Raw genomic sequence first — 25433 nt, 5'->3', positions numbered from 1 at the left:
ACCGAAAAAGGAAATGCAGATATCACATTCATAAAAGAAATGGTGGACATATCAGTACTTTTAGTGCCAAATTGTCTCAGACAAATTTCCTGATGTGTGACAGTCATGTCCAAAATGTGGGACACTGAAAAATGTGTGTACAGTTTATTCAGTGTCAGTTTGTCCCGTTTTTCTGACTTCTGTATCCATCCCTGCTTTATTTCCGGGAAGTCCCCGTATTAACTGTACACCTCAAACCTTGCTCTCCTCTCCCTGAGCATTTACAGGAAATGGCAGCACTTCTTCCAAACTGCAGATCCTACTGCACAAAGCTCTCCCCTCCCTTCAGTATTTACAAGAAATGGCAGCAGTTCTCTGCATGTCCTCATGATACTGAGCTCTTCTGCTCTACAGTGACTTCATATATTCATTAAACGTATTCAAGATTGTTGATATATTTTAATGTATGCCATAAAGGATGTTAAAGACCTTGCGTAACATGAACATTTTCTTTGACAGATTAAATGAAAGCTATTGTTTCTGCCTTAGAGAATAAAACAGTCAATATTAAATAAATACATCAGACATTATGAAATAAATAATTGGATTTGAATAAATAGAACAAAATATATAAATGTACCAGAAATTATGAAAAGTTATTGCAACTCATTGCTGTGAAATTGTTTTTTTTTAAATTATTTGTTTTGTTTGTCATGAAAAGTGTCGTTATGAAATGAAAAAGTAATTTGAAAATGGCAGTTTACAATATAATAATAGCAATAATTGAATACAAATGAAATCCAGTGAAAAACAAAACAAAAACATTTCACAAAAATAAGTTGATAAGCTATTGAATCGTTTAATACATTTCATATATATTTCATTCAAAATGATTAAAGACTGCATATTGTGTTTTGAATATATTCTTATTTATACCCCATCTATTTAAATATCCTTCAATAACAGACAACAACCAGATAAAGATTTAGTTTTACTGTCATCGTGTGCAGATATAGTGGGTGTGGTTTAGCACAGCCTTTCAAAAGGAGCTGCAGGAGACGCTCTGAACTCAGTTCAGCTGCAGAATCGACTCCGTACTCTTTAACACAAACAAGAACAGAACTTATTACCATCCAAACATGGCCAGCAACTTCGGTAAGTGACATGATAAAGTATCCATGTTTTAAAGTACAGTTATTTTAACAGGGATCACTGCTGAATCTAATTTTATGTTATGTACTTCTGTAGACTAATACTTCTATAAACGTATACTGAGTAAGACTGCAAATACATTATTTTATTATTCTGACCTAACCTTTAGTTCTAAATTCATAATCTGATTGCAAATTCTGGAGCTCTACTTTTCAATAAAAAATAGGATTTCTTGGTCACTAGTAAAATGTTTGAGTCAGATGAATGCCTTTTTTGTTCTTTTTGTCATGTATTGTTATTTCTGTCTTTTGGTTCAGCTGAAGCTTTTCTCTAGTGTATTGGGTGATGTCACAGAGACAAACTGTTATATTATTAACCTTTTTATTTTAAAGGGGACATATCATGCTCATCTTCAGGTTCATACTTGTATTTTGGGTTTCTACTAGAACATGTTTATATGCTTTAATGTTCAAACAACACATAATTTTCCTCATACTGTAATAAACCTGTATACACCCTCTATCAGAAACGCTCCGTTTTAGTGCATTTCAACGGAATGGCAACAGAATTGCGTTGTTAAGAAACAGCTCAGGTCCATGTGTATTTCCTGTCAGCTGATGTCATTCACATACACTGCAGCAGGAAATAAACTGGGACACATTTAGAATGTTTACGCTTAAAGCTGTGAAATAGTTGAAATATTGTAGATTTGTGACATCACAAATGGACAGAAATCCTAACGGCTTGTTTCAAACGCACAGTTTCTGAATACGGGCTGTGTGTATTTATCTGTGGATTGAGTGTTTTGATACTTTCACAGTATACTTTCACAAATGGAGAGTTTGCAAAAGGAACGTTTGACTTTCCCACATTGTAGAAATTATGATTGGAACCTCCAACAAACTCCTTTTTTGGCCCTGACAAAGCAGCAGAATAGATATTTCTTTACTCCTATCTTTTTATGTACAATGTATGTACAACCAGGTCTAGATCCTTATTCTGTTTCACTCATTCTTCCACACAGGATGGAGCAGAGAAAATAAGGAGGAGGTGAGGATAGTGCTGGTGGGGAAGACTGGCATTGGGAAGAGTGCCACTGGAAACACCATTCTGGGACGACAGTGCTTTGAATCAAAGTTCAGTGCAAAGTCGATGACTGTAGACTGTACCAAGGGCAAAGCTGAGGTGGACGGGCAACAGGTTGCTGTTATCGACACCCCGGGCCTGTTCGACACCAGGCATGGCATGGATAAAACAACTAAAGACATCAGCCAGTGTATCTCTTACGCTTCTCCTGGACCCCATGTGTTCCTGGTGGTCATCATGCTGGGCAGATACACTGAAGAGGAAAAGCAGACAGTGCAAAGGATTCAAGAAATCTTTGGCCAGGCTGCAGACAGATACAGCATGGTTCTCTTCACTCATGGAGATCTTCTTGAAGACACAACTATTGAGGACTTTTTGACGGAAAGCTCAGAGCTGCAGGAACTCGTGTTCAGATGTAATGGCCAGTACCATGTCTTCAATAATAAGCTGAAGGATCGCCGCTCTCAGGTCACTGAGCTGCTCCAGAAGATCAGAAATTTAGTCCAGAAGAACGGAGGAAGCTACTACACCAACGAGATGTTCCAAGAAGCCGAGAGGGCAATCGAAGAGGAGAAACAACGCATCCTGAAAGAGAAAGAAGAGCAAATACGCAAAGAAAAAGAGGAAATTGAGAGAAAACTACAAGAGAAATATGAAAAAGAGATGAAGAAAATGAATGAACAACTCCAGGCTGAGAGAGAGAGGGAGAGGAAAGAGAGAGAGGAGGAGAGGAAGAGGGAGAAGCAGGATATGAATGAGGAGAGAAAGAGGGAGAAGGAGGAGAGAGAAGTAGAGAGAAAGAGAGAGAGAGAGGAGAAAGAAAGGGAGATGACAAACATGATGAATCAAATAAATAAACAGCATGACAGAGAACTGAGAAAGGAGGTAGAGAAGTTGCAGGTCAGGCATGAAACCGAGGCCAGAGAGGAAGCTGAGGAGTTTAATCCATTATTTCCTCTGGTAGTAGCTGGTGAAGTCGTAATTGATTTTGGCAAAGCGTTTGTTGGTGGAGTTGAACGGATGGGAAAGGGAATTGGAGGTTTGGAAAAGGTAATTAGATCCTGGTTCTAATAATGAGTGGTTCAGGCTTAAACAGAGGAACCCTCCAGAATCTCCCCCACACAGGAATATATGAAATAAAATAAAAATAAAAAATTTAATCCACAGTTAATCAGCTGTTCAAGTTAACGTTACATCTTTACAAAACGTTTGCTTCTGTAACATCAAATTAGAGCTAGCTAACGTTCCTTATTGTTAGCTAATCTATAAACTAATGTTAGCTTATTGATGTTCATATCTAACATGATATTGTGTTTAAAACATGAAATGTATGATACGTATTGAAAGTGATATGTGGCTAATAATGCAAACAATAAAACTGATGTCATGTCTTGGTTATGCTATTAGATTATATAGTTTTTTATAATTGCTGTATTGTCACCATTATTTCAATAAATTCAGATCATAACCAATATTATTTATTGTTATCATTATTTATTTATGTACTACTATTTGCCTTTTATTCTGATTGTTCTTATTAGTGAGTACATAATAGTAATAACAGTAGCAGTGTTAGCGGTAGCCTATAGACTGAAAGCATTAATTATATTATATTATATTATATTATATTATACAGGGACCTTTACTTCAAAACGTTTAAACTTTAAGTCTTTTCCAATCTTGAGAAAAAAAAGACAATAAGTATGCAAACAGTCATGATAATGACTTAGTGTACGTCCCGGAAATATGTGAGATGAGAATTTTTTTCCCCCGATGACCACATGCTGGCTTGTTTGTCACAACAGTAAAATAAAAAAAATAAGAAGTAATTGTTTTGTTTTTTTTGCATATATTGTTAAATAGGTGCACAATATGACTGGGGATATGATCTAAAAGGGTTAAAAAGGCATTTTTATCATTAATCTCGACTTTATGTCGACATTAATGGTCAGCCTGTTCAGCAGGTCGAGTGTCTTTAATGTGTGTACAGTTTATTCAGTGTCAGTTTGTCACCTGTTTTTCTGACTTCTGTATCCACCCCTGCTTTATTTCCAGGAAGTCCCCGTGTTATCTGTACACCTCAAACCTTGCTCTCCCCTCTCTGAGCATTTACAAGAAATGGCAGCACTTCTCTGCAGGTCCTCATGATACTGAGCTCTTCTGCTCCACCTATCTGATGAAAATGGAACAGCTGGTTAAAATGTGTCCCGCTCTATAGAGACATTTGGTTGACATTTATCAGAGTACTCTACAGCTGCTATGCAGTTTGACTAACAGTGACTTAATATATTTATTAAATTTATTTCAGACTGTTGGTATATTTTAATGTATGCCACAAAGGATGTTAAAGACCTTGGGTAACATGAACATTTTCTTTAACTGATTAAATGAAAGCTATTGTTTTCTCGGTCCGTGTAGGATGGATTAGCCTAATGTGGGACATTTTTTTTAATTTTCAGACTTCTGGAATATATTGTGATATGAAGCTAATACATTATATCCATACCCAGTAGCACTCTGAAATCTCCAGGATGTGTCCTAATCTAACCGAAAAAGGAAATGCAGATATCACATTCATAAAAGAAATGGTGGACATATCAGTACTTTTAGTGCCAAATTGTCTCAGACAAATTTCCTGATGTGTGACAGTCATGTCCAAAATGTGGGACACTGAAAAATGTGTGTACAGTTTATTCAGTGTCAGTTTGTCCCGTTTTTCTGACTTCTGTATCCATCCCTGCTTTATTTCCGGGAAGTCCCCGTATTAACTGTACACCTCAAACCTTGCTCTCCTCTCCCTGAGCATTTACAGGAAATGGCAGCACTTCTTCCAAACTGCAGATCCTACTGCACAAAGCTCTCCCCTCCCTTCAGTATTTACAAGAAATGGCAGCAGTTCTCTGCATGTCCTCATGATACTGAGCTCTTCTGCTCTACAGTGACTTCATATATTCATTAAACGTATTCAAGATTGTTGATATATTTTAATGTATGCCATAAAGGATGTTAAAGACCTTGCGTAACATGAACATTTTCTTTGACAGATTAAATGAAAGCTATTGTTTCTGCCTTAGAGAATAAAACAGTCAATATTAAATAAATACATCAGACATTATGAAATAAATAATTGGATTTGAATAAATAGAACAAAATATATAAACTGATTAAATGAAAGCTATTGTTTTCTCGGTCCGTGTAGGATGGATTAGCCTAATGTGGGACATTTTTTTTAATTTTCAGACTTCTGGAATATATTGTGATATGAAGCTAATACATTATATCCATACCCAGTAGCACTCTGAAATCTCCAGGATGTGTCCTAATCTAACCGAAAAAGGAAAGGCAGATTTTACAATCATAAAAGAAATGGTGGACATATCAGTACTTTTAGTGCCAAGTTGTCTCAGACAAATTTCCTGATGTGTGACAGTCATGTCCAAAATGTGGGACACTGAAAAGTCTGTTAAAAGGCCTAAATCACCTTCATTAATGTAGGAAACACTCGAGGATCAATGTGCAATGTTCAGTAATTTCAACACTTACAATGTTATTGCTGTTACAACATCTAGGCTTATAGGTGTGGATGTTACACGGAGAATCAAACAACATCAAACAAACAATAAGACTATAATAGTCTTAAAGCATTTAGTCATATTAGAAAGACATTAAATAGCCTATATTATCAAATCTGTTATGCAAAGAAAGCATTATTAAATGCACAGCTATACATTAACGAATCTGCTGCGAATTGCAAAATTAAAATGTAAAACCATTAAAATGTTTTCATTTCACTATACAGGGAACACATATAACAGTAACAGGCAGAGGGCCTGTTAGAAACAGATACATCAAACCTTGAGGCAACACAATAAACCTGAAGTAGAAGAGACTGGAGCAAATATGATTCAAAAAAGTTATTTTTATAAAACGGTCGCTATATCCTGACAGTAGTACATGTGACAGGTAATCTGAAAAAAAATTAGAAAGTTTGTGACCCAGCAGCCATGTTGAGATCAAGTTGAGGAAATACCAAGCACCGCCCACCAGCCGGAGCACAGCCAATAGGAACGCTCTCTCTCTCTCTGAAATGACCTGTGATTGGTCAAAGTCTCCCGTCACGGGCTAGATCTTTTAAAGCCTGAAAACAGAGCCATGAGGAGGTTCAGAAGTCTAGTTTTCTATCAGAACACTTGAATTACAATATGCTGAAAGGTTAACATGGAATTTTTGCACAATGATGCACAAAAAGCTTGTTGCCTACTGAAGCTTTAACAGAAGCGTGGAGAAAATGTGCTCTCCAACCAGGCACTGTAAACTCTTTAAAAACCTGACACCAACAACTTACCCTCATTCATAGCAATAATTAGCTCTGCAGCAACTATAATTTTTACTTTCACAAAAGCAGATAGCACATCTGTATTGACTATGTTATGTCAAAGCCAACAGAAAGAAACCTGTTGTTTGCCTGTAAAAGGCTGCCCACTCCCCCCCCCCCCCTTTGAAATGGGTACGACAGGAGTTAAGGTGAGCGCCACAGAACCCATTCATGATACATCATCACGTAACAACAATGAAGGTTGGTCACACTCAACAGCTCTGAGTCTGGACACAACACTGGTATTGTATCAAAAAAGGGGAAGTCCAAGGCACTCTTCTGGCTAAAAAATAAAAAGCCTTTATTCAAATGGCTATTTCCTGATGAAATGCTAAAAACAATGCTAGTAAATGTTCAGATTGGGTAACAAGCCACAAGTAGCGGCACAAACAGCCTTCTTCAGGGTGTAACCCTCAGCACACAGCTTTTCAAAGGTGCAAAATGTGGTCACTAGATGGCTCAACAGGATGTCAAGAAAGCAGAGAAAATAATGAAAATAAAATATGAAAACATAGATATACAGATAACGAGACAGAAAAAAGTAAATAAGTGATAATATATTACAATTTATGGCAACAGTACCAGACCACATGCATAAGAGCCACTACAAAAACGGACTAAAATCAATTTCTTCATTTAGTCCTGGATATACTGTGGCCTTCATTTGGTGTATGTAAAATGTTTCTCTCTGCAATAATAATTTCAGTGGATCACCACTGGTATTGTATGTTCTGTTTATAGTAACACAGAACATTCATTCAGGGTGAAAGGACGTGTGCACTTTTTCCTGCAGTTTTCTGCCATTTCTTGTAAATGGTGGAGGGAGGGGTGAGCAGTGTGGAGGAGACAGCAGCTCAAGTCTGATAAACATCAGACTGACTAACTGTTTTGCTGGGATATGGAGGATTTGTGCCTGACTTATTTCTATATAAATAATTTAATTAATGAATTCATTCAGAAATGTTTCACTCATGCTTTAATTTTACAGGTTTGTAATTTTTTTTAAATAAGTTCTTGGTAATTTCCAAGACGTTTTGTAGAAAGGACTATGTATTTTGATACTATGGAAGGAAATCAAGACTGTGACATTGGTAGACTTCCAAAAATATTATTCTAATCTACCGTTAGCGTGACCTAGAAAGTTTTAAGTCAGTACACAGCAGGACGGCTGTACACACAAAAATGTGAAATTTGTCTACAAGCATGTGGTGTATACAATTCAACATGTATGAAAAACAAAAAAAGTGTTTAACAACAATCGATTAATGAAGTAATATTTAGATATAAATGGAGCTATACGTTCAAGGGAATTCCTCAACATCTCAGTACAATGGTGATGCAATATTTTTGTCTTCAGTTGCAAGATTATATGAAATCTATTTTTAAAAGTTATAAATTCCGGTTATGAAAATGTAATCCTGCTATTGGAAAAATAATAACTATTCATCATTTATATCTTCTTTTTCCTTTCTCCATTTTCTTTATTTTTTTTAATTTACTTCCTAACAAGTCAGATTTGGTCTTCCATATGGTGTAACCACCTCATGTAGGAAACACTTGACACATGGCCTTAACATGAAATTCTTACTGTGTAGTGCTACACTGTAGTTACAACCTATCCCAACAGATAGAGAGCAAACACTCACTGAAGTGTGATCTATGTGTATGTGCAAATACAAATACAAATACAGCTTTTTTTTTTTCCTTTTCAGTTTTGGGTATCGTAGAATGATGACAGCAAGCAAGTTAAAACAATGTGTTTGAGGCAAACAAAATATAGAAGAGGGTTATAAATATTGTCCGAAGTGTTCCAAAGTCTGTCACACCATTATAACATGGCTGAAATAAAGTGGAACAACATGTACATTCCCATTTAGACCAAAAAAACCCTGCTTCAACTGAGCTTTCTGTTTCACTGTGATGTCCACAGTCTAACTGTTTGTAGGTGTGGTTTTCTGCATGGAGTCATCTGACAGAGTAGAAGCAGCAGAAAGACTCTGAAGACTCTGAGACTCTTCACCAGTGCCTGCACTCTGTGACCCAAACATGGCCAGCAAACACTACCATGGTAAGTCCTGATACTACTATACTCATGTTGTTAAAGGTGACATATGCTCATTTGCAGGTTCATACTTTTATTTTGGCGGTCTACTAGAACATGTTTACATGCTTTTATGTTAAAACAAAACATTATTTTTCTCATACTGTTCATTGCTGCAGCACCGGTATTCACCCTCTGTCTGAAACAGTCAGTTTTAGCGCCTGTCTCTTTAAGGCCTTTCAAAAAGCCCAGTCTGCTTTGATTGGTCAGTGTTTCCGGGCTTCCGCATCTGCTCTGTTGGTGTCATTGCAGCCAGGGACATAGACATATATACATAGACACCGCATTGACTCCTGGGTTGTACGTCAATGTGAGTCAATGTCAAAATTATTTCTGATAAAAAAGACACCTGATAAACATACGAAAGTAATCAAGATAATAGTGATTATTCAATTCTCCAGTGGTAAAAAAATGGTTAAATTTAGCACCAAATCTGTGTAACAAATGGTATCAACCCAAAAACTGCTGCAACAATTTACGAGACATAAGTGAGAATGGGAATGGGCATCACATACTTCTGTCATAATGTTCTAAACAATTTATTCTAATTAATTAATGAATTCATTAATTTATGTTTATTTCTGATTAATGACGAGAACAACTTGACTTGCTGTGCTGCATCTGAAATTAGTCTTCAGGTTCCCAGCTTCCAGATGATGTACACTACTTCTATGTGACATATCAACACATTCTTATCCCAACTCATCACATACCGCCCCTTAGAGTCACTTTAGGTTTAGACAACAAAACCCCTTAGTTAGGTTTAGGAAAAAAACTACATCGCTGGGCTTAAAACTACTACGTTTGTGAAGGGTAAATGAAACTTAACGTTGTTAGCACAGAACACTAACGAACAGCTGATTGTAACATGAAAGTGGAACTTAACGCACAGGACATGAACAGCGATCTCCTGGATGAAAGCCTTGTGTTTGTTGGACAATGAAAGATTTCAAAACTGCTCCATAAAGGTCCCGTGGTATTCATTCTAATGTTATCTATTTTTACCAACAGAACTAAATAACAAGGAGGTGAGGATAGTGCTGGTTGGGAAGACTGGAAATGGGAAGAGTGCCACTGGAAACACCATTCTGGGACAACAGTGCTTTGAATCAAAGTTCAGTCCAAAGTCTATGACTGTAGACTCTTTAATGGGCAAAGCTGAGGTGGACGGGCAACGGGTTGTTGTTATCGACACCCCGGGCCTGTTCGACACCAGGTTTGGCATGGATAAAACAACTAAAGACATCAGCCAGTGCATCACTAATGCTGTTCCTGGACCCCACGTGTTCCTGGTGGTCATCAGGCTGGGCAGATACACTGAAGAGGAAAAGCAGACAGTACAAAAGATTCAAGAAATCTTTGGCCAGGCTGCAGACAGACACAGCATGGTTCTCTTTACTCATTAACATTATTTAAGCACAGGATCAAAGTAACAGTAGAAGATAAATAGGCTAAATAAATACACAAATAAGTACATACATAGATATTTTTTTGTTTTGTTCTTTTCATTAACACATGAATGTCTTTTATCCAAAAAGTGTGTGATAAATTACAGGGAGGGTCTCTATAGATGTTATACAGATCTCTCACATAATTGACAATTTTCTCAATCACACCATTACTATGGGCTGTTTCTTTATGTCGGCAGGTGAGAAGCACTATGTGGCTACTCCTTTCAACACACATGACACTTCCACCTGATCCCTTCACTCCACTAGGAAGGCTGTAGCCGAGTAGTTCTACATCATGATAATGCTGATTTTTCAACCAGCGATTATGACATTAATGCCAGCTAGACAGAATAAAGCTCTGTCTGTCATGACAATAGTACTGGACTGAAGGCCACTTCATCAAAATCATGGAAATTCACAATAATTAGGCCTGTGCTAAAAAAGCCGACGCAAGTAAGCCAAATGATCTGTGGCCTATCGCAATAACCTCCATATTGTGTAAAACCATGGAACGAGTTCTTGCCAGCCACCTGACCAGCACAGTGCTAGATCTGCTCCAGTTCGCTTAAATAAGAGCAACAGAGGCCCAGACGACGCTGTGCTGACTCTGCTTAACACAGTCACTAAACACCTTATGCATCCTAAAGGTTATGCCAGAGCTTTATTTGTGGATTTTAGCTCAGCTTTTAACTCAATGAAGACGCATATTCTCCTGAAAAGGCTCATTGATCTCAACATCAACACAGGGTTAGTTGTGTGGATCAGAGGGTCTGTGTCAGGGAGAACATGTCAGACAGGCTGCCCACAAGGCTGTGTTCTTTCCCCTGTGCTATTCTCTCTTTTTACAAATGAATTTATGATCAATGAGAAACATTTTAGACTGTTTAAGTATGCGGATGACATGGCCTTAGTTGGCCTTTTACAGGAAACAGGTTTACTAGGGGAAGCTGCCTATCTGGCCCACACTACAGCCCTTCAGACATGGTGTCACACTAACCAGCTAGAAATCAATGTGGCTGAGAAGAAAGAATTAATCATGTGCTGCACAAAACAACATTTGATCACAGAGCCAGTTTCACTTGATGGCCAACATGTTGAAACTGTGGGACACTTTAAATACCTCGGTACAGTCCTGGACACCCAGGTGAGCTTCTCTGTAAATACAGAGTATATCTTCAAGAGATGCTCACAGCGACTTTATCTTCTAAGGAAACTCAGTGGCCTCGGTGTCAGCCGGCAGATTTTAGAATTAGTGTACAAAACTATTGTTGAGAGGGTTTTAACCTTTAACCTTCCTGCCTGGTACGGTCACCTACACTGTAGATAGAAGAATAAACTGTCTAGGTTTGTGTCAATGGCAGGCAAAATAGTTGGTAAGCCCCAAAAGCCCTTGACTCAACTTTTTACAGAAAGGACGAGGAAGAAAGCGAGGAGCATCCTGGCAGATAGCTCCCATCCTCTCTGCAGCCAGTCGGGAGGCGCTATAGAGCCCCTCTGGCAACTAAACATGTGTTTAAAAAGTCTTCCATCCCAACTAGTGCCATCAATATTGTTAACTCAACACAGTGACTGAGCAGATCTGAGCCACAGACACTGACATGAACTGTTTTAATGTGTAACATAACCTGTCTCTGTTTTTCACTAACTGCTGTCTGGTTTTTAATGTCTGTTGTTTTCTGTGTTTTGTGAGCCGAAGACAAATTTCCACCCTGGTGGACAATAAAGTTGTATTGTATTGATCAGATCATATTGAGGGGCCGTCAGCTTTACAATTTAGTTTGGAGGGAGATTCGGTATCAGTGAAGTCAGTGCATTTTATGAGTAGGCCTTCTGTGACGTTACCCACCATAGGGGTCAGAGGTCACCACTCCTCAATCCCCAAGGATTTTCTTTTCAGTCAAATTTTCAATTTTGACGCATTTATAGATGAAAAGTCAAGTCAATAATCATGGTCAATAATAGATAAGTATGGTTGATCAGCATGTTTGCCAACCTTCAGACATCATAGTCTAATATGATGATTAATCAGCCTGAGTTCACTAAAAAACTGAAATCACTAACTTTCTGTATTCTGTTTGGTGGTTTATGATGCTTTTCAATCATTTCTAGTCTATTTGGTAGTATATGTAATTTAGTTAATTTGTTCGACATCATGATAATGCTGATTTTTCCATCAGCGATTATGACATTAATGCCAGTTAGACAGAATAAAGCTCTGTCTGTCATGACAGTAGAAATGTACTGAAGGCCTTTCCTTTACTCGGGTGACTCTTTACAGCCACCTGAAGACAGCAGGTATCTGTTAAATCTACAGTATCTGGAGTGATGAAGTGGCCTTAAGTACAGTACTATTGTCATGACAGACAGAGCTTTATTCTGTCTAGCTGGCATTAATGTCATAATCGCTGGTTGAAAAATCAGCATTATCATGATGTAGAACTACTCGGCTACAGCCTTCCTAATGGAGTGAAGGGATCAGGTGGAAGTGTCAGGTGTGTTGAAAGGAGTAGCCACATAGTGCTTCTCACCTGCCGACATAAAGAAACAGCCCATAGTGAGGGTGTGAGAGAGAACATTGTCAATTACATGAGAGTTGTGTATAACATCTGTAGAGACCCTCCCTGTCATTTATCACACACTTTTTGGATAAAAGACATTCATGTGTTAATGAAAAGAACAAAACAAAAAAATATCTATGTATGTATTTATTTGTGTATTTATTTAGCCTATTTATCTTCTACTATTACCTCAATCCTGTTCTTAAATAATGTTACACTTTTATAGAATGACCAAACTATCTTCTTGGCTTTTATTTTGACATGTTTGCCTTCACTTCCGGGTCACGTGACTGCCGTTCTCCGCTTTTCGATTCAAAACAGAAAATGACAGAAAGAAACTTGAAGAAACTAAAATCGGATCGCTTTTTTAATTTGTTTTTTTCGTTTTTCGTTTGGAAACAAAAAACAAACAGAGCACCACGTGATTCCGTTTTTCGTTTGTGGTTTAAAACGAAAAAACGAAAAACCCACGTGACTTCCGTTCTTCAATTAAAAACGAATAATGAGAAAAGGAATTCGCAAAAACAAAAAACGGCCCGGTTTGGGTTCGTTTTTCATTTTTTGATTCAGAAACCAAAAACGAGAAAACGGCCGTTTTTTTCTGAATTCAAAAGGAAAAACGGATTATCCGATGATACCCAGACCTTTTGGCAGCAAAAAGGGGACCTACTCACTATTAGGCAGGTGGTCACCGGTGTATATATATATTATAAATTTAAAATAGTTTCCTTCATTTCAGCACAGTAGCACACAAATACAAAGACAGGAAAACTAAGTCAGAGAATTGTACAATTATCATCATCATCATCATCATCATCATCGTCATCATCCCTCTCAGCTTGCCGCTGTGCTTCCCGTCTCAACCTTTCTCTTTCCTCTTCCAGTTCTCTTTCATGCTGTTTCCTCATATTTGCAATCTGTCTCTCTCTCTCCTGTTCCTCTCTCTTCCTTTCTGCTTCTCTTTCCTCCCTCTCCCTCCTCCTCTCCATCTTCCACCTCTCCCTCTCCTTCTCCCTCCTCCTCTCTCTCTTTCTTCTCTCCCTTTCTCTCTCAGCCTGGAGTTGTTCATACATTTTCTTCATCTCTTTTTCATATCTCTCCTGTTGTTTTCTCTCCATTTCCTCTTTTTCTTTGCGTATTTGCTCTTCTTTCTCTTTCAGGATGCGTTGTTTCTCCTCTTCGATTGCCCTCTCGGCCTCTTGGAACATCTCGTTGGTGTAGTGGCTTCCTCCGTTCTTCTGGACTAAATTTCTGATCTTCTGGAGCAGCTCAGTGACCTGAGAGCGGCGATCCTTCAGCTTATTATTGAAGACATGGTACTGGTCATTACATCTGGCCACGAGTTCCTGCAGGTCTGAGCTTTCCGTCAAGAAGTCCTCAATAGTTGTGTCTTCAAGCTCGTCTCCATGAGTAAAGAGAACCATGCTGTGTCTGTCTGCAGCCTGGCCGAAGATTTCTTGAATCTTTTGCACTGTCTGCTTTTCCTCTTCAGTGTATCTGGCCAGCCTGATGACCACCAGGAACACGTGGGGTCCAGGAACAGCATAAGTGATGCACTGGCTGATGTCTTTAGTTGTTTTATCCATGCCAAACCTGGTGTCGAACAGGCCCGGGGTGTCGATAACAACAACCCGTTGCCCGTCCACCTCAGTTTTGCCCATTAAAGAGTCTACAGTCATAGACTTTGGACTGAACTTTGATTCAAAGCACTGTTGTCCCAGAATGGTGTTTCCAGTGGCACTCTTCCCATTTCCAGTCTTCCCAACCAGCACTATCCTCACCTCCTTGTTATTTAGTTCTGTTGGTAAGAATAGATAACATTAGAATGAATACCACGGGACCTTTATGGAGCAGTTTTGAAATCTTTCATTGTCCAACAAACACAAGGCTTTCATCCAGGAGATCGCTGTTCATGTCCCGTGCGTTAAGTTCCACTTTCATGTTACAATCAGCTGTTCGTTAGTGTTCTGTGCTAACAACGTTAAGTTTCATTTACCCTTTACAAACATAGTAGTTTTAAGCCCAGCGATGTAGTTTTTTTCCTAAACCTAACTAAGGGGTTTTGTTGTCTTAACCTAAAGTGACTCTAAGGGGCGGTATGTGATGAGTTGGGATAAGAATGTGTTGATATGTCACATAGAAGTAGTGTACATCATCTGGAAGCTGGGAACCTGAAGACTAATTTCAGATGCAGCACAGCAAGTCAAGTTGTTCTCGTCATTAATCAGAAATAAACATAAATTAATGAATTCATTAATTAATTAGAATAAATTGTTTAGAACATTACGATGGAAGTATGTGATGCCCATTCCCATTCTCACTTACAGTATGTCTCGTAAATTGTTGCAGCAGTTTTTGGGTTGATACCATTTGTTACACAGATTTGGTGCTAAATTTAACCATTTTTTTACCACTGGAGAATTGAATAATCACTATTATCTTGATTACTTTCGTATGTTTATCAGGTGTCTTTTTTATCAGAAATAATTTTGACATTGACTCACATTGACGTACAACCCAGGAGTCAATGCGGTGTTTTTGGTTTAAAACGAAAAAATAAAAAAACGTTTTTTCCTTTCTGAATTCAAAAGGAAAAACGGATTATCTGATGATACTCAGACCCCAAAACAGCCCTGATGCTCTGATCCAGTCGTCCCCAATTTGGTCCTTGTCAAAGTCGCTCACATCCTTACGCTTGCCCATTTGTTCTGCTTCCAACACATCAACTTCAAGGACAAAATGTTCCCTTGCTGTCTAATATATCCCCCCCACTGCCAGGTGCCATTGTAACGAGATAGTCAATGTTATTCACTTCACCTGTCAGTGGTCTTAATGTTGTGGCTGATCAGTGTATGTTTGTCTATCAGGAACTTAAATTTCTTGAATGCATGGCTACTTTCCTGGTTCATAGAATAGCAGCATTTAGTTACAGAAAGTCAGTTGAACAAGTTAAAATGACTGAGCTACTTGGCATTGTGTTGGATGTTAGACTGACGTGGACTGAACACATTGATAATATCAGAACTAAACTGGGTAAGAGCATTGTTGTGACCAGCAAATGTTCTGGCTAAACAGATCAGAGTCGCCAGATTAGCTCTCCATTGTTCAATGCGCACAAATGTTTTTCTAATGCACTGTAAAGTCTCATGGCTTCCTGTAGAGAGCAGATTACATTCCAGTCTTCTCATCTTCTTCAGGAATGCCCTACATGACAGGAAACCACAGTTTTTTACTGATAAAGTAGTGTACATCAGTAAAGAACATACTAAACTAAACTATTTACCACCAAGCTGCAACGAACTTCCCAAATATATACTGCAAGATTTCACAAACTTTGACTACCTTTAAATCCAGGTTAAATAATTTATGTTTTCCAATGCCACTGACTGAACCTCAAGCACTGATTATTCACCTTACACTTAAATATTTACTCCTTATTCCTTTTTAATCTTCTTTTTTCTTTTTCTCAAATTTGATTCATTTCTTCTTCTGTACTCACTGTTTCATGTGGTTCGTGCATTTTCCTTTGTGTATATGTGCTATTCAAATAAATGTGCCTGTCTTGGCTTGAAGCCAGCAGGAATCATGTCACTCTTGTTTCTTTTACATCATTTATTACATATAGGTCAATGTGCAATTTGATGAAATCCCAAAATGTCAGATATTAAAGAAATAATTAAAACTTAATGGAATAATCATGAAAAAAAGTAAAATATCAGTGAACCAATATATTGTGAAATATTTTGAAGTTATTAAAACATGTCTTCATGAAATTTTTTCTTTTTTAAAATTATTTTTATATTTCAAGAATATATTTTTATTCATTAATAATAAAAAGTATTTTCCATAATGCATACATGACCTGGGGTTGGAAATATTGAGAAAAAAAAGACAGTAAGTATGCAAACAGTCATGATAATGACTTAGTATATGTCCCAGTCTACAGTAAGAGGGATTTAAATCAAATCCTTCACATTTGATTGGACCGCTAAAAAGTGGGCGGGCTTAAAATGTAGTGTGAAACAGAGCTACTGTAGACTGTGGCTCCATAAGTTGCAGATTGATTGATGATATTATTATTGGTTGGTCCTAGCTTACATAAGCACACGTCATATTTTGGTTTTACAGGAAGAAAAGATGACTCTATTGTAATATAAAAATAAGAAGAAATTTAATTTTTTTTGCTTATAAATTTATTAAATAGGTGCTGAATATGACCACATATGGTTAGATATGATCTAAAAGGGTTTAAAAGGCATTTTTATCATTAATCTCGACTTTAAGGTAAATGGTCAGCCTGTTCAGCAGGTTGAGTGTCTTTAATGTGTGTAGAGTTTATTCAGTGTCAGTTTGTCACCTGTTTTTACTGACTTCTGTATCCACCCCTGCTTTATTTCCAGGAAGTCCCCGTGTTAACTGTACACCACAAACCTTGCTCTCCCCTCTCTGAGCATTTACAAGAAATGGCAGCACTCCTTCAAAACTGCAGATCCTGCTGCACAAAGCAGCACAAAGCTCTCCCCTCCCTTCAGTATTTACAAGAAATGGCAGCAGTTCTCTGCATGTCCTCATGATACTGAGCTCTTCTGCTCTACAGTGACTTCATATATTCATTAAACGTATTTAAGACTGTTGGTATATTTTAATGTATGCCACAAAGGATGTTAAAGACCTTGGGTAACATGAACATTTTCTTTGACTGATTAAATTAAAGCTATTGTTTCCCCCTTAGAGAATTTCTATGGAACTCTAAAACAGCCAATATTAAATAAATACATCAGACATTATGAAATAAATAATTGGATTTGAAAAAATAGGACAAAATACATAAATGTACCAGAAATTATGAATAGTTATTGCAACTTATTGCTTTTTTGTTTTTTTTACTGGATTGAATTTTCATGAAATTATTTCTATTACTATGTTTTTTCAAATTTGCATTTGGCCTGTTATTGGCCGGAGGCGGATTTTGAATTGAGAAAGTATTTTGGGGCGATGACTGGTGACATTTCAAATGTCCGTGTGAATGTAAATAAGACAAGAACTAAAACATGATGTGGTTGCTCTTTCCATCAGGATCTAGCTGGCTGGCTAGTGGGGACGTTGACTGCTGAAGTCGTACTTGAGGTTGACAAAGTTGTAGATGGTGGAGTTGAACGGATGGGAAAGGGAATTGCAGGTGTTCGAAAGGTAATTAGATCCTGGTTCTAATAATGAGTGGTTCAGGCTTCAACAGGGGAACCCTCCAGAATCTCCCCCACACAGGAATATATGAAATAAAATAAAAATGATTTAATCCACAGTTAATCAGCTGTTCAAGTTAATTTTACATATTTACAAAACGTTTGCTTCTGTAACATCAGATAAGAGCTAGCTAACGCTCCTTATTGTTAGCTAATCTATAAACTAATGTTATCTTATTGATGTTCATATCTAACATGATATTGTGTTTAAAACATGAAATGTATGATACGTATTGAAAGTGATATGTGGCTAATAATGCAAACAATAAAACTGATGTCATGTCTTGGTTATGCTATTAGATTATATAGTTTTTTATAATTGCTGTATTATCACCATTATTTCAATAAATTCAGATCATAACTAATATTATTTATTGTTACCATTATTTATTTATGTACTACTATCTGCCTGTTATTCTGATTGTTATTATTAGTGAGTACATAATAGTAATAACAGTAGCAGTGTTAGCGGTAGCCTATAGACTGAAAGCATTCATTATATTATATTATATTATATTATATTATATTATATTATATTATATTATACAGGGACCTTTACTTCAAAACGTTTAAACTTTAAGTCTTTTCCAATCTTGAGAAAAAAAAGACAATAAGTATGCAAACAGTCATGATAATGACTTAGTGTACGTCCCGGAAATATGTGAGATGAGAATTTTTTCCCCCCGATGACCACATGCTGGCTTGTTTGTCACAACAGTAAAATAAAAAAAATAAGAAGTCATTTTTTTTTTTTTTGCATATATTGTTAAATAGGTGCACAATATGATCTAAAAGGGTTAAAAAGGCATTTTTATCACTAATCTCGACTTTAAGGTAATTGGTCAGCCTGTTCAGCAGGTTGAGTGTCTTTAATGTGTGTAGAGTTTATTTAGTGTCATAGTTTGTCCCCTGTTTTTCTGACTTCTGTATCCACCCCTGCTTTATTTCCAGGAAGTCCCCGTGTTATCTGTACACCTCAAACCTTGCCCTCCCCTCTCTGAGCATTTACAAGAAATGGCAGCACTTCTCTGCAGGTCCTCATGATACTGAGCTCTTCTGCTCCACCTATCTGATGAAAATGGAACAGCTGGTTAAAATGTGTCCCGCTCTATAGAGACATTTGGTTGACATTTGTCAGAGTACTCTACAGCTGCTATGCAGTTTGATTAACAGTGACTTAATATATTTATTAAACTTATTTAAGACTGTTGGTATATTTTAATGTATGCCACAAAGGATGTTAAAGACCTTGGGTAACATGAACATTTTCTTTAACTGATTAAATGAAAGCTATTGATTTCTGTAGGATGGATTAGCCTGATGTGGGAATTTTTTTGAAAATGCTAAAAACAATGCTAGTAAATGTTCAGATTGGGTAACAAGCCACGCGTAGCGGCACAAACAGCCTTCTTCAGGGTGTAACCCTCAGCACACAGCTTTTCTTTTTTGTGAGTATACAGACAATTGATGATTGCAAACACCTGAGCAAAAGGCCAATAAACTCTCAGGTGACAGGTGCAAAATGTGGTCACTAGATGGCTCTACAGGATGTCAAGAAAGCAGAGAAAATAATGAAAATAAAATAAGAAAACATAAATATACAAATAACAAGACAGAAAAAAGTAAATAAGTGATAATATATAACAATTTATGGCAACAGTACCAGACCACATGCATAAGAGCCACTACAAAAATGGACTAAAATCAATTTCTTCATTTAGTCCTGGATATACTGTGGCCTTCATTTGGTGTATGTAAAAAGTTTCTCTCTGCAATAATAATTTCAGTGGATCACCACTGGTATTGTATGTTCTGTTTATAGTACCACAGAACATTCATTCAGGGCGAACGGACGTGTGCACTATTTCCTGCAGTTTCCTACCATTTCTTGTAAATGGTGGAGGGAGGGGTGAGCAGTGTGGAGGAGACAGCAGCTCAAGTCTGATAAACATCAGACTGACTAACTGTTTTATTGGGATATGGAGGATCCGTGCCTGACTTATTTCTATATAAATAATTTAATTAATGAATTCATTCAGAAATGTTTCACTCATGCTTTAATTTTACAGGTTTGTAATTTTTTTTAAATAAGTTCTTGGTAATTTCCAAGACGTTTCGTAGAAAGGACTATGTATTTTGATACTATGGAAGGAAATCAAGACTGTGACATTGGTAGACTTCCAAAAATATTATTCTAATCTACCGTTAGCGTGACCTAGAAAGTTTTAAGTCAGTACACAGCAGGACGGCTGTACACACAAAAATGTGAAATTTGTCTACAAGCATGTGGTGTATACAATTCAACATGTATGAAAAACAAAAAAAGTGTTTAACAACAATCGATTAATGAAGTAATATTTAGATATAAATGGAGCTATACGTTCAAGGGAATTCCTCAACATCTCAGTACAATGGTGATGCAATATTTTTGTCTTCAGTTGCAAGATTATATGAAATCTATTTTTAAAAGTTATAAATTCCGGTTATGAAAATGTAATCCTGCTATTGGAAAAATAATAACTATTCATCATTTATATCTTCTTTTTCCTTTCTCCATTTTCTTTATTTTTTTTAATTTACTTCCTAACAAGTCAGATTTGGTCTTCCATATGGTGTAACCACCTCATGTAGGAAACACTTGACACATGGCCTTAACATGAAATTCTTACTGTGTAGTGCTACACTGTAGTTACAACCTATCCCAACAGATAGAGAGCAAACACTCACTGAAGTGTGATCTGTTTGTATGTGCAAATACAAATACAAATACAGCTTTTTTTTTTTCCTTTTCAGTTTTGGGTATCGTAGAATGATGACAGCAAGCAAGTTAAAACAATGTGTTTGAGGCAAACAAAATATAGAAGAGGGTTATAAATATTGTCCAAAGTGTTCCAAAGTCTGTCACACCATTATAACATGGCTGAAATAAAGTGGAACAACATGTACATTCCCATTTAGACCAAAAAAAACCTGCTTTAACTGAGCTTTCTGTTTCACTGTGATGTCCACAGTCTAACCGTTTGTAGGTGTGGTTTTCTGCATGGGGTCATCTGACAGAGTAGAAGCAGCAGAAAGACTCTGAAGACTCTGAGACTCTTCACCAGTGCCTGCACTCTGTGACCCCAACATGGCCAGCAAACACTACCACGGTAAGTCCTGATACTACTATACTCATGTTGTAAAAGGTGACATATGCTCATTTGCAGGTTCATACTTTTATTTTGGCGGTCTACTAGAACTTGTTTACATGCTTTTATGTTAAAACAAAACATTATTTTTCTCATACTGTCCATTGCTGCAGCACCGGTATTCACCCTATGTCTGAAACAGTCAGTTTTAGCGCCCGTCTCTTTAAGGCCTTTCAAAAAGCCCAGTCTGCTCTGATTGGTCAGTGTTTCCGGGCTTCCGCATCTGCTCTGTTGGTGTCATTGCAGCCAGGGACATAGACATATATACATAGACGCCGCATTGACTCCTGGGTTGTACGTCAATGTGAGTCAATGTCAAAATTATTTCTGGTAAAAAAGACTGTCACGGCTCTGGCCGTGACTCCAGTAGTTTTCCGGTGTTCTGCTTCCCCTGTGTCTCCCCCTCCCCTGCCTGTCTGTGTGGGTGTGGCAGGGGCGCGGCTTCCTCATCAGGCACCTGGTCTCACTCTCCACTCTGCACTCTGCACCTGTCAACAATCACCTAATCAACCCACAGTTCAAGAACACCAGCTTTCCTGCCAGTCCTCGCCAGATTGTTCTGCCTACCAGTTGGTATTCTCTCTGCCGTTCTGTACTATAATTACCAGAGTAATTCTTGTGTTTCCTAGTGCTTCTCATATTTAACATTGTGTTCTCCTGTCTTCTGGATTCCAGTGCCAGCCTCCCATCGAGCCATCCTCACGCCGCCGCAGCTCATTCCTCCAGCTACTCCACCCTGCTCAACAGCCTGCCTGTCCCCTGCCTTCTCCAGCGCCCTCACCACCTTTATTATAATAAATCCACCTGACTTTCAACCACCATCCAGCTGTGTCTGTGTCTGCTTCTGGGTCCTAAACCAAAGCCCTCACAAAGACACCTGATAAACATACGAAAGTAATCAAAATAATAGTGATTATTCAATTCTCCAGTGGTAAAAAAAATAGTTAAATTTAGCACCAAATCTGTGTAACAAATGGTATCAACCCAAAAACTGCTGCAACAATTTACGAGACATAAGTGAGAATGGGAATGGGCATCACATACTTCTGTCATAATGTTCTAAACAATTTATTCTAATTAATTAATGAATTCATTAATTTATGTTTATTTCTGATTAATGACGAGAACAACTTGACTTGCTGTGCTGCATCTGAAATTAGTCTTCAGGTTCCCAGCTTCCAGATGATGTACACTACTTCTATGTGACATATCAACACATTCTTATCCCAACTCATCACATACCGCCCCTTAGAGTCACTTTAGGTTAAGACAACAAAACCCCTTAGTTAGGTTTAGGAAAAAACTACATCGCTTGGCTTAAAACTACTATGTTTGTGAAGGGTAAATGAAACTTAACGTTGTTAGCATGGAACACGAACGAACAGCTGATTGTAACATGAAAGTGGAACTTAACGCACGGGACATGAACAGCGGTCTCCTGGGTGAAAGCCTCGTGTTAGTTGGACAATGAAAGATTTCAAAACTGCTCCATAAAGGTCCCGTGATATTCATTCTAATGTTATCTATTCTTACCAACAGAACTAAATAAAAAGGAGGTGAGGATAGTGCTGGTGGGGAAGACTGGAAATGGGAAGAGTGCTTTGGAAACACCATTCTGGGACAACAGTGCTTTGAATCAAAGTTCAGTGCAAAGTTGATGACTGTAGACTCTTTAATGGGCAAAGCTGAGGTGGACGGGCAACAGGTTGTTGTTATCGACACCCCGGGCCTGTTCGACACCAGGTTTGGCATGGATAAAACAACTAAAGACATCAGCCAGTGCATCACTTACGCTGTTCCTGGACCCCATGTGTTCCTGGTGGTCATTAGGCTGGGCAGATACACTGAAGAGGAAAAGCAGACAGTGCAAAAGATTCAAGAAATCTTTGGCCAGGCTGCAGACAGACACAGCATGGTTCTCTTTACTCATGGAGACCTTCTTGAGACAACTATTGAGGACTTCTTGACGGAATGCTCAGACCTGCAGGAACTCGTGTTCAGATGTAATGGTTAGTACCATGTCTTCAATAATAAGCTGAAGGATCGCCGCTCTCAGGTCACTGAGCTGCTCCAGAAGATCAGAAATTTAGTCCAGAAGAACGGAGGACTCCACTACACCAACGAGATGTTCCAAGAGGCCGAGAGGGCAATCGAAGAGGAGAAACAACACATCCTGAAAGAGGGAGAAGAGCAAATACGCAAAGAAAAATAGGAAGTGGAGAGAAAACTACAAGAGAAATATGAAAAAGAGATGAAGAAAATGAATGAACAACTCCAGGCTGAGAGAGAGAGGGAGAGGAAAGAGAGAGAGGAGGAGAAGAAGAGGGAGAAGCAGGAGATGAATGAGGAGAGAAAGAGGGAGAAGGAGGAGAGAGAAGCAGAGAGAAAGAGAGAGAGAGAGGAGAAAGAAAGGGAGATGAAAGACATGATGAATCAAATAAATGAACAGCATGACAGAGAACTGAGAAAGGAGGTAAAGAAGTTGCAGTCCAGGCATGAAACCGAGGCCAGAGAGGAAGCTGAGGAGTTTAATCCATTATATCCTCTGGTAAAAGCTGGTGAACTCGCAATTCAGGCTGGCAAAACGATAGTTGGAGGAGTTAAACTTTTGGGAAAGGCAATTGGATCCTTGTTCAAATAATGAGTGGTTCAGGCTTAAACAGAGGAACCCTCCAGAATCTCCCCTACACAGGAATATATAAAATAAAATAAATATTCTTTAATCCACAGAACTATAACCACAATTTCCTTTTTTCAAAGTCACACATCATATTATACTCTCACATTGTCATCTAGGGTTCTTTTTGCATGAGTTTTGGCTGGACCGCAGAGGGCCACCAATAGATATACATACATAGACGCTGCATTGACTCCTGGTTCGTACGTCAACTTGGGCGCCATATTGGACAGGGCAAGACTGACCTGTAACCCCATGGGGGGAACGGGGGAGCTGCCGTTTTTCTGCATAAAAAGCACTATAACGTCTACATTTCTCAACCGATTTCAACGACTTGTTTTATAATCAAACATTTATGATGAAGTAACGTTAAGTTAACGTTACGTTTTTTGTTTTTTTTCCTCAAAAATGTTGGTGAAAAACTGTTAAATACGTTAACGTCACTGCTTCCAGTTCATGGATCACCAGTCTGTCCTTCGATATGGTGGGATTCAATCAGTTATTATGTAATTATTAAAAACTAGTACTATCATATCACATTTTCCTTTAAGCATTTTTCACATTATCAACTGTTCAATTTAACGTTACATCTTTACAAAACGTTTGCTTCTGTAACATCAGATCAGAGCTAGCTAACGTTCCTTATTGTTAGCTAACTAACTAACTAATGTTAGCTTATTGATGTTCATATCTAACATGATATTGTGTTTAAAACATGAAATGTATGATACGTATTAAAAGCGATATGTGTCTAATATTGCAAACAATAAAACTGATGTCATGTCTTGGTTATGCAGTTAGATTATTATGTTGTTTTTATAATTGCTTTATTGTCACCATTATTTCAATAAATTCCGATCATAACTATTATTATTTATTGTTAACATCATTTATTTATGTACTACTATCTGCCTGTTATTCTGATTGCTCTTATTAGTGAGTAATAACAGTAGCAATATTAGGGGTAGCCTATAGACTGAAAATAATAATCTGCATCTGCTGATCTGGAGTCTGCCGTCCAGCTGCCGTCTACGAGAGCCTATGCCTATTTCTCTCCTCAAATGTTTCCAGAATCATCTTGTAGTGTACTGTTTAGCTGTAAAATGAGAAAGTTTGTGACGCGGGAGACATGTTGAGATCATTTGAGGAAATACCAAGCACCGCCCACCAGCCATAGCACAGCCAATAGGAACACTCGCTCTCTGTGAAATGACCTGGGATTGGTGAAAGTCTCCCGTCATGTAGACATTTTAAAGTCTGACAACAGAGCCATGAGGAGGTGCAGAAGTCTAGTTTTCTCTCAGAACACTTGAATTACAATATGCTGAAAAGTTATTATGGAATTTTTTGCCCAATTGTGATATCTTCAGATATCAATTACAAGATAGCGAGACTTCATCTTCAGTCGAACTGGCTTTATTGCAGGAACCACTGAAATGCATTACAACATGCCCAACATGGGGGCACAGCCTCTGCTGCTCGGGCTGTATACACACTGCACCTCACTCTGGGTAATCCTACCATGTGTATGGCACTAGAGCCCTCTACTGGTTCTGGGCTGTAATAACAACCAACAGTCACTTCATTACATCCCCCCCCTCTTAAATCTGAACTACTCTCTGT

The 25433-nt window shown here is 38.0% G+C and overlaps 1 protein-coding gene and 1 pseudogene across 1 annotated transcript; both read left to right on the top strand.

Moving 5' to 3' along the window:
* Positions 1–1008: 1008 nt before the first annotated feature.
* On the top strand, positions 1009–24226 carry LOC119486022 (GTPase IMAP family member 9-like). Its single transcript, XM_037765918.1, has 3 exons — positions 1009–1134; positions 2156–3267; positions 23751–24226. Exons 1-3 carry the CDS (start codon positions 1119–1121, stop codon positions 23772–23774), a joined length of 1152 nt encoding a protein of 383 aa, XP_037621846.1. The 5' UTR covers positions 1009–1118; the 3' UTR covers positions 23775–24226.
* On the top strand, positions 20754–23865 carry LOC119486028 (annotated as a pseudogene).
* Positions 24227–25433: the final 1207 nt, after the last annotated feature.

Source organism: Sebastes umbrosus, chromosome 3 (genome assembly GCF_015220745.1).
Source record: "Sebastes umbrosus isolate fSebUmb1 chromosome 3, fSebUmb1.pri, whole genome shotgun sequence".
NCBI classification, from domain to species: domain Eukaryota; kingdom Metazoa; phylum Chordata; class Actinopteri; order Perciformes; family Sebastidae; genus Sebastes; species Sebastes umbrosus.
The sequence above is the reverse complement of the archived record's forward strand: the minus strand, read 5'-3'. Positions and strand labels throughout refer to the sequence as shown.